The 18,545-nt window shown below is 43.7% G+C and overlaps 1 protein-coding gene across 1 annotated transcript in view; it reads right to left on the reverse strand.

Moving 5' to 3' along the window:
• Positions 1-9,263: 9,263 nt before the first annotated feature.
• The window catches only part of LOC150102862 (uncharacterized), a 28,736-nt gene continuing 19,454 nt past the window's right edge, over positions 9,264-18,545 (reverse strand). The window contains exons 5-7 of the mRNA XM_090397993.1: positions 17,219-17,425; positions 11,111-11,306; positions 9,264-9,635 (exon numbers count right to left, since the gene is read on the reverse strand). Coding sequence (XP_090254119.1) covers positions 9,476-9,635; positions 11,111-11,306; positions 17,219-17,425 — 563 coding nt within the window. The 3' untranslated portion in view covers positions 9,264-9,475. The remainder of the gene's footprint in view (positions 9,636-11,110; positions 11,307-17,218; positions 17,426-18,545) is intronic.

Consider the following 18,545-nt stretch of genomic DNA (forward strand, 5'->3'; position numbering starts at 1 on the left):
TCCCGGCCAAGGGAACGTCATCGAGCGCACCATGGAAGATGTCTTCTATCAAGCTCTATAAGAAATCAAGGCACGATCCTGTCTGCAATAGAAAACTGTCGCTGATGTTGGGACCAAATAACGGCTTGGGGATGTCTATTCACCCCCGTCTGATTTTTGTGTTAATTACAAATGTAGTGGACGCCACGTCTGAGAGTCACGCACGCTGACAGAAAGAGATGTTCCTGCCTACACTGCTGTAGGAACCACTGACAAAATACCAGTCGACGAAGACGATCGTCTGGTGCTAAAACGTTGGAAATGGTACGGAGGAAGCCGATTTTTGTGCGTGACCCTCCCTACGACCTGCTGAGGTAACATCCTTGTCCACTGCAGCCCTCCATGATCGTGGATTTCCGCTATGCGCAGTATGTTTTTCTCAGTTTCCGGTGCCATTCTTCCTCTCCGAAGGTAAAATGATATTTTACTTTCTGTCCCGCCCACAAATTCAGTGATGAAGACCTCTGATCTTCTTCTCTGAATTCAACCATCAAGGGAAGACTCTTCTTAAAGTGCTTCGCGTGTATTTGTATTGGCACGTCCAGAGCAAAAGGGCAGAAGAGCCAGTTCCGTTCGGCGAAAGTGAACTCGCCCTCCAATGCAAATACACGGACGCACTGACAACCAATACGAATCCCCACTTGCGAGGGGTGAACTTATTAGATTGTGTGACTGTGGTTGTTTATCACGTGACCTATTTTCGTTTATCTGCTGAACGTTCTCTGGCGCAGCTTATTGAAACCTTTGTGTGTGGGTGTGTGTTGAGGTGTAGAAAAGAACTTGAATGTTCGGGACAGGGCACGAAATCACCGCGATTTTCCTCCCGGCCAAAGGAACGTCATCGAGCGCACCATGGGAGATGTCGTCTATCAAGCTCTGTAAAAAATCAAAGCACGATCCTGTCGGCGATAGAAAACTGTCGCTGATGTTGGGAACGAATAAAGTCAACTGCGTGAAATCCCTCAAATGAGTGGACGCTTCTTCTTCCACCTTTTTCGTGCGAATACCATAATTGCAGCAATGGATTGGAGGGAACGAGTAGAATTCGCTGGTAGTTTAACAAGATCTCCCTTACTACAAGGGAGAGAGATTTTCTTTGGTGTTACGTAAGACCGACGACAACCAGAGTACGCTACACATCTCGAAGCCCTTGTTCCTAATACTTCTAGTACTTTCCTCCCTCCCCTCCATTCCAACGGCACACGAGCAACTGTGAAACGTGGGAAGGCGATATATATATATATATATATATAGGGGGTTGCCTCCATAAGGTGTAGCCCGAAAGGATTTTATCATCACCTCACCAAGTCCTAATTTTGAGTGTGTGAGAAGTAAAAAGAGCCTCGCATTTATGAGCAGGTTTAATCCACAAACATTTAAACCACGTGATCTCCGATAATCCAATTTTTAATTTATGTGTGCAGTACTATTAAGTCCAATCGTGTTTTCTCTTTGGGACTCACGTTGATTGCAGACGCCGAAAACTCTTTTTGGATCCCGCCGCAAAGCCAAATAAATAATCCCCATCTTCTGTGCAAAATCCTGCCCATGCAGCAGAAAACCTTGAATGGATATCGAGCTGTACACCGATTCCCTATTTCGAAACAATCCGAGAAAATAAGTCGCTCAGAGGATGCGAAGGGCATTGGAAACTGTAGATGAACGACTGTGGCATCCTATAATATAATACATTGATCGGCCGCATCTGTGAGCCGCTCAACGCTGACCTTCGCCTGAATATTTAGGATACGATAGGAAAGTGCAGTGGATTGCGTCAGGACCGCGGATTGATGAAAATGATGGAAGGAGTGCGAATTTCCGTGCTCAGCAGTTACGACAGGAGGAATGGGACTTGCTTATTGCGTAATGCAGGGAAAACTACTCCCTGGGAGCTGAGTGAGGATGTTTACTCCAATAGCAAGTTCTAACTCGCCGCCAATTTATCTCGGTTTCCCTTCGATGAGTGTGCCGACAGTAAATGGTTCACGGCAAGATTTACGTAATGGGTGGGGTCTTCCACGACGAATTTCATCTCAAGGTATTGTTTCACTTTGGAAATGGGGTTTCGGTCTTCACGGAGACGCTCCTTTCCCAACGAGCGGCATTTAAGCAAGCCTGGGAATTAAATTAGGGAAATAAACTAAGAAATAATATTTAAAGGAATTAAAAGAAGCGGAGGGGAAAAAATTTGGCAAATGATTAGCGATCTCCACTCCAAGCCGGATTCGAACCCGCAGCCTTTTGGCTGGAGAACGGATACGCTAACCACTTGGCCAGCGTTACGTTATTCATAACGTAAGTTGGTTACGCATTCCCGAAATTTAGTGGGTGTGAAACGAATTACTTCTTTAAATACGCCTCTCTTAATAATCGCAAAGTTCGTCCTTCAAAGTTTTGAAAAAGGAGTTAAAAACGTGGATCAGTTAATAGGGGACGGGATAGAAGAGGCTCTTGTCTACTCCGCTGGCAGTGACATTTGCGGCCAAACACTCATCTGAAAAGAAATACGACGCTCGGCATTTAACCGCAGGATGGAATGTCGGGATTTTAAATTTCGAATCGAAAAAAAAAAGCTTTCGTTTTCAAGCAGTCTGTGGCCACCGCAAGATGCGCTACGAAAACAGAAGCGACCGATTCGAGTAAGTGGAAATTCCAACGAGCCGCTAATGCGGATCGACGCAGCAAGCAACCTTCTACTATCTGCACCCTTCGCCCTCCCGTAAGGAAAATTGTTGTCGACCATGGCGAGGCCACGCAGTCGACTTGACAATAACCGTGGGAAAAAATCATTTGGAAAATGTCGCCAAGTGAAATTTCCACTCGCTGAGTGTCAGAAATAGTCGACAGGCTAGGTGCGATCGGGATCTGATCGGCTTCATTCCCAATCCAACTGTTGCGCTTCACTCCCGTATTAAGAAAAAATCGTAATAGAGAGATATATTATAATAATATTTTTTGTATTTATATTCAATACAAAGCATACACAGCGAATATTGCAAAAATCAAATACAAATATTACATTTTTAGCATCTTGCATGCACATTTGACATGGCACATTATCTCATATTTTTATATAGATAGATATATTGTTATAGTGCATTTGCAGTACAAGCACGTGAAACGATTAGTAATAAAGAAAGAATTAAAAACATAAAAGAAGTTTAATAACAATTTAATGCGATGGATGTGTTTCAATACTGCTACACCAATATCAGGTGAAATATTTGAAACTGCAATTCTTAGATTTCTGCTTTGAAATGAAACTTACAAGAATCAGCAGATATTTACTAATATTCATTAAACGCCGAAATTTGTGAATCCGCACAAATATGTGATTTTTTTCCATTCAAATATAAAAAATAAAAAAAATAATAATAATAAATAAATACGTTTCTTTTAAGATAAAAAAATCTACTTAGTCTTAAAACATTTTAAATTTGTTTTCATTATTTCACAGCCCCCTCAACAAAACCTACGGCTCCCCAAACTGTGGAGTTTGGGAAGCAATTGTTCATATCCCCACAACCATTCATACCCGTTTACAGGAAAGGAACCGAAAAATTTCAGGAAATCGCTTTTTCGCGACGAACACATCTTGTGTGTTCGTCGTCACTTTTAGAAATACAGAAAAGGCGATTCTTCTCAGGCTGTTTTCGAAAACAAAGTTCATGATTTTGAAATTCGTGAAATACAAAAATTATTAATTTCAGAAAAAGATTTCAATGAAATCAGTTTTCAACCTAACTTCGGCGTTTTCTTCTTTTTAAATTTAAATCCGATCCCTGTTCGCCACTGCGATCGCTCCTGGAAGCCACCTTCCATCTAATTAAAAAGGGGCGTCTTGGGCGAGGAAGCCAACATCTAGGGGGGAAAGAGTCGCATCAAAGAAAGGACGCAGTTTTTTTTTTAAGACTCGACCAGGAGTTTATGATCAAGAAGAACTCGGCATAAACAGGAAAAAAAAAGGAACTCGGTATGTGGAAATGCACGCGAGAGAAGAAAGGGAGTGTTTCGTAGAAGCGACGTACGAGAATCGGGTAGTTAAGATACGACTCAGCAGCGGTTCGACTGCGACGGAGTGCACGATGGTTTTAGCGGACCGCGAGATCTCAGAACATCTGAGCGAACCAATTCAGCAGACAAGAAATTTGTAGCCGTTTGACCCGACGACGAGGTGATGTTTATTTTATTTTAAAACTACGAACGTGGAATTTGAGTGGACAAAAAAGAGCAACGTTCGGTTCGTGTGCCTTAGAAGATCCTCGAAATGAAACTGACGTTGTCATGGCAACCGCAACGAGTGTTGCCGACTGCAGCACCGAATCTTGCATCCACCTCCGTTTAGTCTCGCGAGACATCTGAAATTCGGAAAAAAAAAAGAGGCGTTTTCGCTCTACAGACGCATTAAAACCCACACGGGGATTGTTTCCATTAATATTCCTGGCGTCGGCGTGGGGAATGCTCGATCGCGTCAAACTTAAGCGGCAAATGCGGACAGAATCCTTTGGATTTCCTTCCTCGCAAGGAGATTCCCCTGGACTGGACTGCGAAGACGGTTTCATCATTAACTGCGCGGGTGGAAAAGCTCCGCTTTGCTCTTTTCCCTCGCTCGTCGGCCAGCGTGCGCTAATCGCAGTTCGTGTCTTATGTGCAAACAAAGTGGTTTTCCGGTTTCTAGAATAATCGGCTCACGTGCAATGAGAACCCTGATGACGACGAATTCTTCTCGAAATTGAATCGAGGGGGGGGGTGGAATTATTGAATTTGATATGAGAACGAAGGTGCGAAAGAATCTTAAAAATTCTGTTTATTTCTTAATTGCAGGTGTTGATGCTCGAGAGGTTCTGTTGATTTTGACTCGCTTAAATCACTCAATGACGTGGAATGCTTGATTGAAAGAATTAGAACCTTGATATTGCGAGCACAAAGACATTCCCCACGTCGTCCTTATTTAGTCGAGTGTTTCGTAACGCACTGCGTCACGTGTTTCCTTCCGAACTCTTTACAGGTGCTCAAGATAACTCGAAGCGCTGAACCTTCGCTTCTTCCCGAGTACTTTTCTTAATGTCCCAAAATATAAAAGTGGGGGAAAGGGATCTGCGGTTTGTTTTGTGCATGACGAACGCCTTTTAGCCACAGTCATCGGCGATGCCTTCGCTTTCACAATATCTCAACTTCCATTATTGGCCATTTTGCATTTCCTTCACTAACAGGTTTAGATACGCGTCTTTCTTTTCCGTTATTAATGCCCGTGCGTATTGAACTTCCTTTCGTTCTGTTTTTATCGTTCGGTTATATTTTCTTATTCAAGTGGAGATAGACAATCGCGTTACTCACTGCAGTAATTATCATCCGGTGTTGGAGAATTGGGGGAGGATTTAAACGGTGGAAGAGCAAACATTTGGGTGCAAGGTAGTTAAGTTCACAACTAAAATGCATTTTGAAAAGCGATTAACTTCTCATAACGACTCCACCGATGTTTAATTGCAATCATAATCGTAAAATAATAAGACATATATTGAAAATTGCACAAGAAAAGAGAATAAGGAAACTGCTCTTGCGGTTTATTTCATTCAGGCCGCTTTTTTTTTTTAAATGTGCATCCCGCCCATGACAGGTGTACTCCTGTAAGTATATTAGTGGCATAAGAAGGGGTTAAAGGCTCTCGGGAAACCTTACTCTAGCGACCAAACACTGAACTTTTTGAAGCCACTTGAGGCCTCCAAATAACGGAATTCATTTAAAGCCCACGTTTGTTTGTGTTTTAGTTGTCAAAATGTATGACGTTTACTCTCTCTTGTTCCTCGGACAATCTTCCTTGCTGCGACACGACATTCTGCGTGCAAAACTAACATCATTTGGTAAACTCTGGTCTTCCTGTTCGAAGAGCCTCCCCCCCCCCACCAGACGTTTTCGCAAGTGAAAACTCGTTCATCCAAAGCGGCGTCGTTTTGTCATTCTCACGGGTTGGTTCAAATCGCCTTTGCGTTTGAGTCCCCTTTAATCCATCCCCTTAATGAACGGGTCTGAAGATTATCGCCTGAACGTTGCTCATAAAAAAAAAAAAATGTCTTCTTCATTCTTTCCTTCGAATGAAATTAACCTTGGAGCAAGAAGAGTTCGTTCATTTTTCACGAATTCTTTTTTTGTCTTCTCTTTTCTGTGCCCCGTAATCATCATTTTCCTGTGCACGGCAGCGATTCCGTCGCTGTTTCAACAATCAATAAAATTCTGTCCCTCATTCCACGACGAATAAGAACAGGTAATTCTTGGAATCCGGCTCGCCACGACAAATATGAGGTGATAGGCGAGGAGTTTCTCATTTCAATCATGTCAAGAAGGGTATCGGCAGAAATGCGCAATCGTACTTGCGAGTTCTGTGTAGGTCGAAGGGAACCCGCTACTAAGATGCTGCATAAGCGCTGTCGAGACGACCCCAGCAGAACACCTGGGGTCATCTCGTTAGCATCGTATGTCCTCATCGCATATGTTTATAAAAAAACTCTGAGAGCCAACACCTTAGAGGAGCCGTGCATCAACCTTCCAGTGTTCCGTTATGGCGATCACGATGGAGCATTCGCTAAAATACGCCTTTTCTGGCGCTTAAAATTAGTGGTTCAATTATTTAAAAAAAATGCAGCGACCGCAGAACCTTTCCAAGTGACCTTCTAAAAGAAAAGTGTCGCCACCTTTTGTTAAACGTAAAACACAAACCGCCGTTTTGCTCGGTTCCCTAGAAGCTCTTCGAATGTCGAGTCGTTTCCATTTTTCGCAAACACCCTCTCCTGGATGAATTAAATGTTCGACTACTAGTTCCAGCGGGAGTCTTTTGGTTGCACGTGATCATTTCGATGCGGAACGGCATTTGAACAACTTGACTTTTGTTCTCTTTCTCCTCCGCCATTTCTCTTTAAAACGAGTCTGAAAAGAAGTGGAAGGAAACAGTCTTCGTGGAACTGCTGTGATGGCCATTTAAGAAGTTCTTTTCGTTTGCTTCCAGTTTAAAACCACTCTTTTCCAGCGTATTTCTTCCTCTCCCTTCAACCGCTATTTCTGATGAACAACCTCCCGTGTGAGTGATTACGATGAAAAAAAAATGTTCAGGAAAGTTCATCGATGCTTGGATTAATTAATCCTCCGGGTATTGTCATCTTCGTATATTCGTAAGCTACTTTGTTTTGTGGGGGTGATAACGGGAGCTTCTTGTAGAAAAGCCGCCGCCTCTGTTTGATCCCAAGTAAACCATCTTCGTTTCGAAAAGCTTTAATTTTTTTTATCGTTACCAAATGACCTGCGGAATCGGTGACGTACTAAGCTTCGAATAAAAATATATTTTTTTTTTACCCTCGAGAATTATACACAGCAGTGCGTCATTACGCGCGAGCGCAGTATTTCACGTGCGTGACATAACCAAAGTGCCATTTCGATCGCTTGTACGTAAGGTAAGCAAAACGTTGGCTCTACAACATGCATCCGACCCTGTTGGGGCACCAAAAAGAAGACTCGCGCAACGAGGCAATTCCCGTCTATTCTCGCTGCAGTTGGCGTTAATGCCGAAGTGGCTCACTGAGCGAGACTGGCGTTTCCCTTGCATTCAAAGTCGAGCCTCGTCCTGACTGGGGGAGGCCTCGAAACCACTACGAAACATTAAAAACCCAACTGACGACAAATATTTCGGCGTTTACAGTCGGAAGGAATAATTGGAAGCCGTTTAGGTCAATCAAAAAGACGCCGGTGGCGATGAAAGAAATCCCCCGCAGTCAAACGTGCACGTGATTAATTAGCGGTGCCGTACTTGAAGCGGGCAATCAGAGGGGCAGTCCAAATTACACGAGTACGGTCAAGGCGAATGCAATCGATTTTCGGGGATGCGCTTCCGACTGCGGACGGAAAGCTTGTGGGTGGCAGTGAACTTGCGTCGGTTCACCCACCTGTGCAGCAAATCCTTGAAAGCAGCGACACAAAAGATCTCAATCTTCGCTCGTGGAGAGAAACTCCACCCAGACCCTGCGAACGAGTTGCGCAGACTGCGTTAGTCACCTGACCTACGCAACCCGCGGTCGCCCTTTAATTTCCCCACGCAGTTTTATTTCTTTCGGCCGCATACCTTTCGAACGCGTCTGTTTGAAAGTGTCTGCACCGTCAGCGAAGTAGGAGGCGAGCAGACTGTCTCAACAGGGCACTTACCTGCTCATCGTAGCGTTCTCGAACTGCTAGAAGCGACTCTGAACTCCTCTGCGGCGACTCCCTTTGTTTCCCGACATTAGCGAACGGCTTGTTTGATTGAGCGTCCTTTTTCTTCTGGGAACCCGAACCGTGAACTCAGGCCGAGCACATTTACACACACACACGCACGAGAATCTCGAGGAAGGTCTTCTTCAACGCACAGTCATGGAGGAACACTGAGAGAAGAAATATTCGGCGAACTGCCCTACCTGGGGTTACGCGTACTAACAGCCCGTCTGATGCGTGCCTCAGAAGCGAAAGTTGTCGGGACAACATCACAACTGCAGGTAGCAGAACCTCCTTGGGATAAGGCAGCTGGGCTGAGGGGCGGGACCGACTGCATTTTTCCCCGTCTTTGCCGTCGGCGACAACGCTGCTGCCGCAGTTCAAATCATGCTCCGTAAATTGTCAGTCCATAAGTTTCGACTCGAAGAGGCTTTAAAACGCTTCGGATGTGTCGCATCTCCAGACAGACGCAGGTAGAAGTCCACGTGTTTGCACAAAGACGCCGTAATGGCCGACAGCGGCGCTGACATCGCGAACCACCTGCTGGAATGTGAGAGGGACGGGACAAGCGGTTGTAGTTAGTGCACGGCAAGTGTTTTCCGCTGAACGAAGACCCCTTTTATCTGGCGGGGGGTGCGGCGGCTGTCATAAAATGAGAGTTGACGCTTTTTTTTAGGCATTTCTTTGCCTGTTGAGCATCCCGCGGTGCGCAATAAAAAATAAAATAAAAACTCATTAAGAAGCGCGCAAAGTAACAGTGGAGAGAAATCGCGCGTTCTTCTTTCTTCGTGTGGCAGTTTGAATTTCACTCTTAGCGGCAGCCATTATGGAAGGGAAGGCAAGTTAGTGTAAGGAAAGGTGGTGGGATTTCCATCTGAACGGCGGACTTATTTGCTATCTTAAAAATTGCTTACAATTAAGGGGAAAAAAAATTGAATCGCATGTATGCTTCGTGTGGGATCCTCGCATGAAAAGTGAACACAAACCACAACTACTTGCACAAATGAACTTTTTTTTTTCTTTGTAATATTTTACACTTATATTTTTCGATACATTCCGATCAGTTTTTATTTTCTTTGAGTACGGAAACTCATTTTGGCCATCTCCTTTCACATCACGAAATTTCAGGTTCCGCTTCTTGTTCGTTGTTGACTAGCAGCTCGATGTGAAGTCCAGGAGGCCCCATGCGATAATCTTCCGATCCTCAACATGCGGCGCATTGACTCATGTTCAGGTAACAAGGGAAAGTGAATGCCGAAGGTTCAACGATCTCCTTTAGTGCGGAGTATGTGGAAACGGAGCCTCCCAAGATGCCGATTGCCATGATCTCGATCAGAACGACCTTCTCGTGCAGAGGAATCACGCTGAAAAATGAAATGAGTCAGTCGAGAATGCGAAATCGGTTGGGGGAGCAGAAATCTCCTGCAATAAAAATCAATCATTCGTTAGTTCAAGATATCGTGTAGGAAGTGGGAGTTGAAAAACACACGGCATTTCCCCTCTGAGATAGGACACAAATGTGTATTCAGGGGCGCCATCGCATACCATCAGCCGCTTAGATCATCGAGTCAAATTTACCTTAAATGAAGACGCTAATGTTCGTCAGATTTACCGTAAGGTCAATTTAACAAGCAGTATTAGGAGTCGTTTATCAAATGCATATGACGCCTTGCCTTGATCGTTCAAGGAAGTTCCCACCCCCCAAATAGTTAAGCATATTAAATTTCACAGTTAATATCTTCAAATTCCATAACAAATAAATTAAAAAATATTCGCAAGTTTATCTTTAATTGCAGTGATGTAACACGTAATGTTATCAATTTCGATTTAAGAACTTAATCCCCCCCCCAGAAGATATGGAACTTTAAAGGTGGTTACTTCTGTGGGGATGATCTTATGCAACGAAAATATAAAAATATTTAAACATGCCTCACATTTATTACATTCGATGACTCGTTAAGGTTCCCTTCTTGTCCATCTGCAGTCGCCGTGAGCGTTTCTTCAAGTAGCGAAGATTCTGTGTGTGCACGATGCTCAGTGGATGCGAGTGTACCGCGATATTCACTGCTCTACACATCGCGTATTACATCTCAGCCCCGCGGAACATGATGCATTCGAAGAAATGTTTACTTGGTGCGTCCTGCACGACAAAATAACTGATTTCTTTTATTAGCAGCATTTAGATGGGAAAAAAAAAAAAAAAACTTTTCAATTTGCTGTCGACTGAAGCTCCACACAGCATCGAATCATACAAGAAAGAGAACATGATGAAAAAAAAGTTCCAAATGACATTCAGGTGTTATCGATGAGCTGTCCCATAATAACCCCAATTTCATTATTTAGCACGATTTGGAGCGCTCGCATTAAGAGGCATTTCGGTAAACACGACGATTTGGCCTCCTTCGGGAGCATCGTCATGGCCAACGATATTCACCTTTTTTTTCTCCAACTTCGTTAATATCTGAAGCGGGGAAAAAAAAACAAAAAAAAACGGATAATCATAAAATCGATTACGCCCACCATCCCGTCAGCTGCTTTGACAAATGCAAACGAATATTTTTCCGGAGGTTTATTTCGTGCTGAAGTGCGCCATTGGGGGCTATCGGCACTTCACGCCCTCAAATGGTGCACGTCCTTTTCGCAGATGTAACGTGCAATCCGAAGGAGTAAGGGCAGTTAAATGCCACGTGAATTGCCTGCCTGAACAGAAAGTTTTAACGCCAAAATATTTCCGTGTCGTTCAACAGGTTGATCACTCACTCACGTGTCGCGCTGCACCACCTGGTGAAGTCATTTGGAACTTGGAGTTTAATTTTATTAAGTAACAAGAAAAACTTACTGATTGGGCCAGTCGGGATTTTCTTGCCTGCAGAGCAGCATGTAGAAGAGCGGAGGGAACACAAACGTCATCAAAGTGACTGTCGACCCTCCAATCAGGTTGAGGATCTTCCCGAAATGAGGCACGCTTTCGGCCACGAATACCACCATCAGCAGAATTCCGAACCTCACCAACGCTCGCTTCCATCCGAAACGACCTAAATCAAAGAGAGAAGGACGTTTGAATGCCCAATCGCAGACAAGGGGCGAACCCGTTTCGGTCGCGCCGAATGAGAACAAAAATATTGAACGAAATAATTGCTGCCGAATAGCTTCGTTTACTTACGTGGACGACCAAGAATTCCTTTTCTTGATTGCTGGTCAACTACGCTGACGGCGCAATACACGATTACGAGGACCTGGGATTATTGCAGCTGCAGAAGTCTTTTCTCAAAACGGCACATTTTTAGAAGCAACTTAAGAGTTTCGTAAGTGAAAATTACATATTTGAGATCGTGATTGCTTTCCTCTTGGAAAAGAAAATCCCACTGCGTCGTCAGTATGTCATTATTCTGTACTTTAAGTTCTCTTCCACAAACTAAAAGACGTGATGAACTAAGTGCCCGCTCTCTCTCTCTCTCTCCCTCCCCATAGAATTAGTAATTTGCAGACGAGGGAAAGCAAGTCTGAAACAACAAAAACTATTAAAAGGCACTCGCAGAGGACTAAAAGAATGTTCTAAGCTGGAAAGAAAAAAAAAAAAAAGCTCCTCTTGAATAAGTGCTTACGCAACCGAAGTTAGAAATTTTGAAACTCGGTAATGCCATAACACAAGCATATTTCGGGTATGTATCGCTGTGCAAGTGCCGCCTGTCCCCATTTATTACTAGTTTAATAAATAAAAAAATAAAGATTTTTCTAAGTTTGCTGCAAGTGGATGAGGAAAGATTCGGTTTGGGAGGTCGTTGCGAACCTTGGGAAGGAGTCGACACACGCAGGAAAGTTAAATTCCTTGGCATCTTTTTCAATTAGGTTTATAAAGCTGTTGAGGGAATGACCAACTTGGATTACTGCGATCTCTTGACGTCATCGTAATCGCGTGCTAAGGGACACAGTTTCGGTGAAACAGCAGTGAACCACCGAAATAAACTAAGGTTAATATTTCAGCTACCTTACAAACAAATTGTTGAATTGTGGAGTAACAGTCCACCGTTAATCTCTTTCCAAAATAAATTAAGACGGCTTTTATCCAACATTAAATATTGGGACACTCCAGTGAATGCCAAATACACCATAGTATTAAATATCCTTCCACTTAGACATTTACAGGATGCTACTTCTCCTAAAGACTGATAACCAGTACGCAAGTAATGGAAAAGATGCTTCTGCAGAAAAGCGGGCTGTTCCAGCTTCACTGATCTTTCCATCTTGCCGCTAGTTCTTCCTCTCTCTCTCAGGTCTATATCTATCCACCTCTCTTGGTAGCCGATATCTATCCATCCTAAATAGACGTTCTTTCCATTTCTCTCTGTATTCCTTAATCTTTTCATTTACGTCCTAAGCATCTAGTCCTTTTCTGATGTCTTCATTTCTTATACGGTCCAATTTTGTGCATCCTTTAATTGCTCTTAAAACTCTCATCTCTGCAGCGTGTATTTTACTTTCATCTTTCTTTTTAATGGTCCATGGTTCTGAACTATTGAGTAGAGTGGGAGTGGCCACTACTTCAAATTCTAGTCGAGTTTCTCATCCTGTTTTTTTATTATTATTATTCAGTTTCCTTTTAATTGTTTCGCAGATTTCCTTAAATTTCTCTATTTTTTCATCTATATCTTGCCCTTTAGATATGTTATTGTGCAGCCTAAATAATTAAATTGTGTCATCTGCTCTATTATTGTATTTTCTGTAACTATTTTGATCTAACTTCTCCATCCCTGCAACTGCTGTACTATGGAACAGTCTTCCCCTTGATGTGTTCCCTAAGGAATACAATATACACTCTTTCAAATCCAGTGTGAACAAGTACCTCCTTTCCCGACCCATACACAGTACTGATGTACTATGGGTTGATCTACCAACCTCTCGTGTATGGGCCCAGCATGAAAAAAAAAACAAACAAACAAACAAAAAAAAACATAATCCTGATCTTCGAATGCCACGACTTTTGTTTTCTTTTGTGAAGTTTTTAAAAATTGTATTGTTAACTTATTTTAATTCGTAAACTGATATTCGAAGGTCATCTTCAGTGTCGTGTGTGTGTGTGTGTGTGTGTACACATACGGACAAAGAAATTAGCGCACCTGAAAAAAAACATGGTACAACGACGAAACTAAGCAAATAGCTAGAGTGCTGGGTGGTATGCAAGTGATCCAAGTTTGGTGCGATTGCGCATGCCCATACATCCTGCGGTAGCGATGCAAGCACGAACCAGCAGCCTTATAAAGCCGGCGTGTAGTCGATAGCCGATTAAAGCGAAAAGCACCGGCCGACGCAAGCTAGAGCGGCAATAATGCCGGGTAGACGCCAATTTAAGCAACTTACGGTGACAGAGGCATGCAACAGACCACTTCAAACACTGAAGACCAAAAGACATCTTAAAATGAAAACCTCTAGAAAAGCTCACCGAGAACGGGCATAGTACCCACCTAACTTCCACAAGTAAAATAGAGATAAAGAGCCAAGGGCTCACTCCATCTACCATAGAAGTTAACAGAGGCATGATCATTAGCCTGAAAACCGGAGGGTGGTCGAGGCGCCGTATAAGGGTGCACATGAACCGTTCTGACCATACCGTCTGACAATGTTGGGAGCTGTGGACACGTTCTGGCAGAGCGGCACCGGCCGGATCAGGAGGACCAACACTAGAGAGAATCGACGGATTGTGCGGCAAGCGCGGAGATCCCACGGTGACTCCGTCCGCTATAGAGACAGATGTAGCGACTCCTGTGTGCCCACGAACCATTTCCCGACGCCTCGAGGAGGCGAATCTACGATCCCAGCGTCCCTTACATGTGCCCCCATTAACACCACAACATCGCCGACTCCGTTTGCAGTGGTGCCATGCGAGAGCGATGTGAAACGCCACAGACTGGCGACGTGTGGTCTTCAGCGATGGGTGCCGCTTCGTCTTGGGGACAGATGATCATCGTGTTCGGGTGTGGAGGACCCCTGGTCAAGGACACACTCCCGACCTCGCTATCGAACGCCACACCTCCTGCAGTCCAGGCATTATGGTCTGGGGAGCCATAGCCTACGATGGCTGATCACCCCTCGTAGTGGTACGTGGCAACGGTATGTGGACGACATCAAACGGCCCCATTCCTGGCCGGGATACCAGGAGCGCTATACTAGCAGGATAATGCCCGTCCGCACACGGCTTGGGTTACCCAGGCCTGCCTATATCGTGTACAGACACTTCCATGGCCTGCCCGTTCCCCGGACTAGTCCCCCCTATCGAGCATGTTTGGGAGCAGCTGAAACGGCAACTCCCACCGTGCCACAATATCCGGGATTTGGAGCACAGCGTGCAACACATGTGGGCCAGTCTGCCGCAGGACAACATCAGGCGTCTGTTCACCACCATGCCGGACCGTATTGTAGCATGTATCGCCGCACGAGGCGGTGCAACGCGCTATTGATGATGACCGGATTGCGTACCACAGATCCCTTTTAATTGTCCTTCAGCTCTGTTTTTGCCATCATGTGCACCACTCACCAATCATTACACCAATAAAATTTCAGTTGAATCCTATGATTCCGTCTTGGTGCGCTAATTTCTTTGTCCGTGTGTGTGTATTGAATAGAGTTGGAGATAAGTTACATCCCTGTCTGACATCCTAATTTTTATCCACTCACTTCTGTCAATTTATTACCTAACTGTATTTTTGTATCTTTATACAAACGTTGTATAGCTTGTACCAAATGTAAGGGATATCCATGGTTTTCGTTAATGTTACTAAAGGCCAGATGAGTCTAAATTAAATTCGCCTTTTTCCATCACGAAGTCCCAACATGCCGATGCTTAATTATCATCCCGACAAACCTAAACTGAAACAGTCTCGCATTTAATCGTCGTCTACTAAACATGACACCGTAAGTTTTTTTGACTGTTTATTCTAAATCTTGGTTGCTGTTTTTTTTTTTCCTCTCCAATAAATTAAAGCATAAATCTTTAATTCTTTTATAAAAAATTACCGTTGCTTATAATTTCGGAATCATTTAAATGGCCAGAGTACGCAGTCTCTCCCTGCCCACCTGAAGGAAATGCCAACTGTGCCTTTCCTCGTTCCAGGGAGAAATAAATGCACGGTCCACGCTAAATATATGGTCCGTGTCCGATTAGTCAAGTGACTGGATTCAGCCTACAGCGAATACCTCCTGTTAAATGCACTACCGATGTCGTCACAGTAATCTCCGGCATACGGTCGTGAAATGTTAGTGTCGGTTCGTTTTTCAGCAAAACGTAGCGTTGATATATTCATTTGACTTCGAATAGTCAACTCCGATTCACAACGACGCGTACAAGAACTCCCCCCCCCCTGCTGCCAACAATCATTCAGCAATTTCTGCCAGTTGTTGATGTGCGACACTTCCGGTTCCACGAAAAATCGGTGGAACTGTTTGACTTCGGTAAAAATGTGTGGTCGAGAAAACTTAAGTTGACGGTTTGCGTTCCTTTCTCCCTCGCCTCGGAAACCACGTGGTGCGATTGTAAGATTTGTCCTTTGGTTGGAAGAATTAGGCAAGAATGCCGAGGATATTCCTGACTAGCAACGACCATAACCGGACGAGCACCCAGTCCACTTCCCCAGATATTTTCCTCGCAACGAACTGTGCTCTGGACGTCAGCTCTTCTATCGAAGACCCAAGAGGCCACCCATTTCCTGAACGTGAGCAGTTCTTCCCATCTTCATTGCGCACCGTAAGAGCCTCATAAGATCACTTTTTCCCTTTCAAGCCGTGCTATCCACAAAAGTTTTCAAATAAATAAAAACGGCCAAGAAAATAAGAAAACGCGAAGATGTTTTAAACAAATGCTCCGACTGCTGATGTCGCCAATCTCGGAGAATTCTCAGTCCCTTCCTCGGCGAAGTGACTTTCGACCAAAAATTAATAATTTGTGAACCCGTATTTTATATATCAAAGAGTGGCGCTGCAATCTCTTTCATGGCGTCGGTGAGGCGAGCTTGCGCCACGTTTCTCGTGCAAACACAGCGAATGGGAATTCGCATGATTTGCCACATTTTGTGGTTCGACTGGAAAAGACCCGAGTTTGATTCTCGTCACGAGAGGAATCTTTGTAATAACTTGTACGCAATACGAGTTAGTGAATGCCCTATTGAAGTTTTTTTTCTCTCTTGAAATTCGATTTTTTTCAGTCTCGCAAATCGGCCAGAGAACACACAATTAACATAAAAAATAACGCGCAGCGTGGTGTAGTGCAGACCGCGTATTATGTAGTACAACACAGAGTTCCATCCAGAGACAATGGTATTCCGTGGAAATGCAGTGGAATTATATTAGGATTGCAATTCGCGGAGGAGTTTTAAGACCTGTTATGCCGGGACCCTTACTTGGCGAGTTGTGTATGGAGTTTAATTAATATGGCGTGGGACCTTTTAAATGTCTTTCTCTTTTGATTATTGAAACGAGCACTTAGAAATCAAAACAGCAGCGTTTATTTCCGATCATTACACGGAAAAAAATAAAATAAAAAATTACGACTACCGATTTGAATTCAAATGCCCTCAAGCAACAAAATTTCTGCAAATGCTCTCGTACAAGAGGTGGGATTATTTTTGTCATTTTCATAAAACGCGTTGCGGATGATCTGATGAGCTTCCCCACAAAATAAAAACATTAACGAAATAGCGATTTCGTAATTAGCACATTTTAAAAAAATCTATTATTCGTCGAATATGACGCCATTCGTGGTCTCCTACCCGGTCCGTCATATACTGTTCATGAAGAAATGATCCTACGGAAATACGAGCAAGATTACGATGTAGGGCATCTCAGTTATTCCCATCTTTCAAAATCGAGTTTTTCTTTCAATTCCACATTTTTTGCGCTTTGTAGAATGCGTAAATTACAGAGCAAAAGAAAGAGGGATTGACAGAAAGATACATACCTTTAGGAACTTTTAGCACCTCCTCTAATTCTTGGGCCGTTGGGTTTATCGCAATCAAGAAGGCAAAGAACAAATGACCTAGCAGAAAGCATTCGGCTGCAATGCGAAGTCCTTTGTGGTTCACCGAAAGCAGGATGTTGTCGTTCACCGAAGCCCCGTATCTATGGTAACCGGTCGCTGCAACTGGCAGATACATGGCAACGAGCACTGAAAAGAAATGCGAAAGAAACACTTAGTGTTAAGAGAGGGTGAATATCACGTGGAGGACAGAACGTGAGAAAGGAAAGCTTATCTTAACTGGACATGAAATGCAACAATAGCGCGGTCATCCGAATGGTTCGCAAATCTGCTTTTACCACCGCCCTGCGTTTACCACCTTCCTCTTTCCCAATCGGTTTCATCGAGTACGCATTGATGCTACCTGCCGATCAGTCCATCGTAGTTCCAACGTCGCCACATATTTTACTGCGCATAAGCAAGTCGATGTGCAACCAGGTGTACGCAATACGAAACTGGACGAAATGTCAAAACGACGATGTGGCAACCTGAACGTGGGAAATTGTGCCGCCAGTTGCCTCGGCTTCCGCGTAAATTATCGGTGAGAATCTTCTCCAGAACGGAATGAAAAAAAAATCAAAATAAAATAATTCGCATAATAAATAGCAGTGGCTAAAAAAAAATTAAGATCGTTACGAAGTTGCGCATCTCATGAAAGGTCGAGTTTTTGGGTCTCTCCCATTGGTCAATGATTTGGCATCGACTGACAATTTCATCAGCGAAGTTCATCATTTCGATCCCCAACCTGAACAATTACTTGAATCCATCTGATTTGATTGTTTTTAGATTACTTTTAAATATAAGCCCTGGGATTTCGTTGACAAAAATTCCAGCGCTTATATTTTATGTTATAAAAAATTAAGAAGCAACCTCTCCACGTCCCAAAAAGGGGGAACTTTCTGTCTCGGGTTCTCGCACCAAAAGTACATTACCGTGGCCAATCTGAGCTCGAGATGTCAGAACATATCCAGGCAAGCGATAGCATTTGTTTTCTTTTTTTAAATGGGGGGAAAAAAATCAGTAGCTTCTCTAGTTTGAAACGCATGCTGAGCTTCGGCGTTTTAAAAGAACTCGCTCTGCATCTGAAATACAAATTATTCGCACTACGAATTTTTGTACTAATGCTGGTATTCTTCAAGGATAAAGAGAACTAACCAGCGAAGAAATTGTCCATCCTTGTATGTAGCGTGTATTTTTATGCAAGTATTTGTTCTCGGCGAAGCGTTCCCAAAACTTCTACAATTTCTTCGTGCCCTCTGCACACCATAAT

The sequence above is a fragment of the Typopeltis vanoorti genome, chromosome 9, assembly GCF_054136105.1.
Source record: "Typopeltis vanoorti isolate ZY-2024b chromosome 9, IOZ_Tvanoo_1.0, whole genome shotgun sequence".
In the NCBI taxonomy this organism is placed as follows: domain Eukaryota; kingdom Metazoa; phylum Arthropoda; class Arachnida; order Uropygi; family Thelyphonidae; genus Typopeltis; species Typopeltis vanoorti.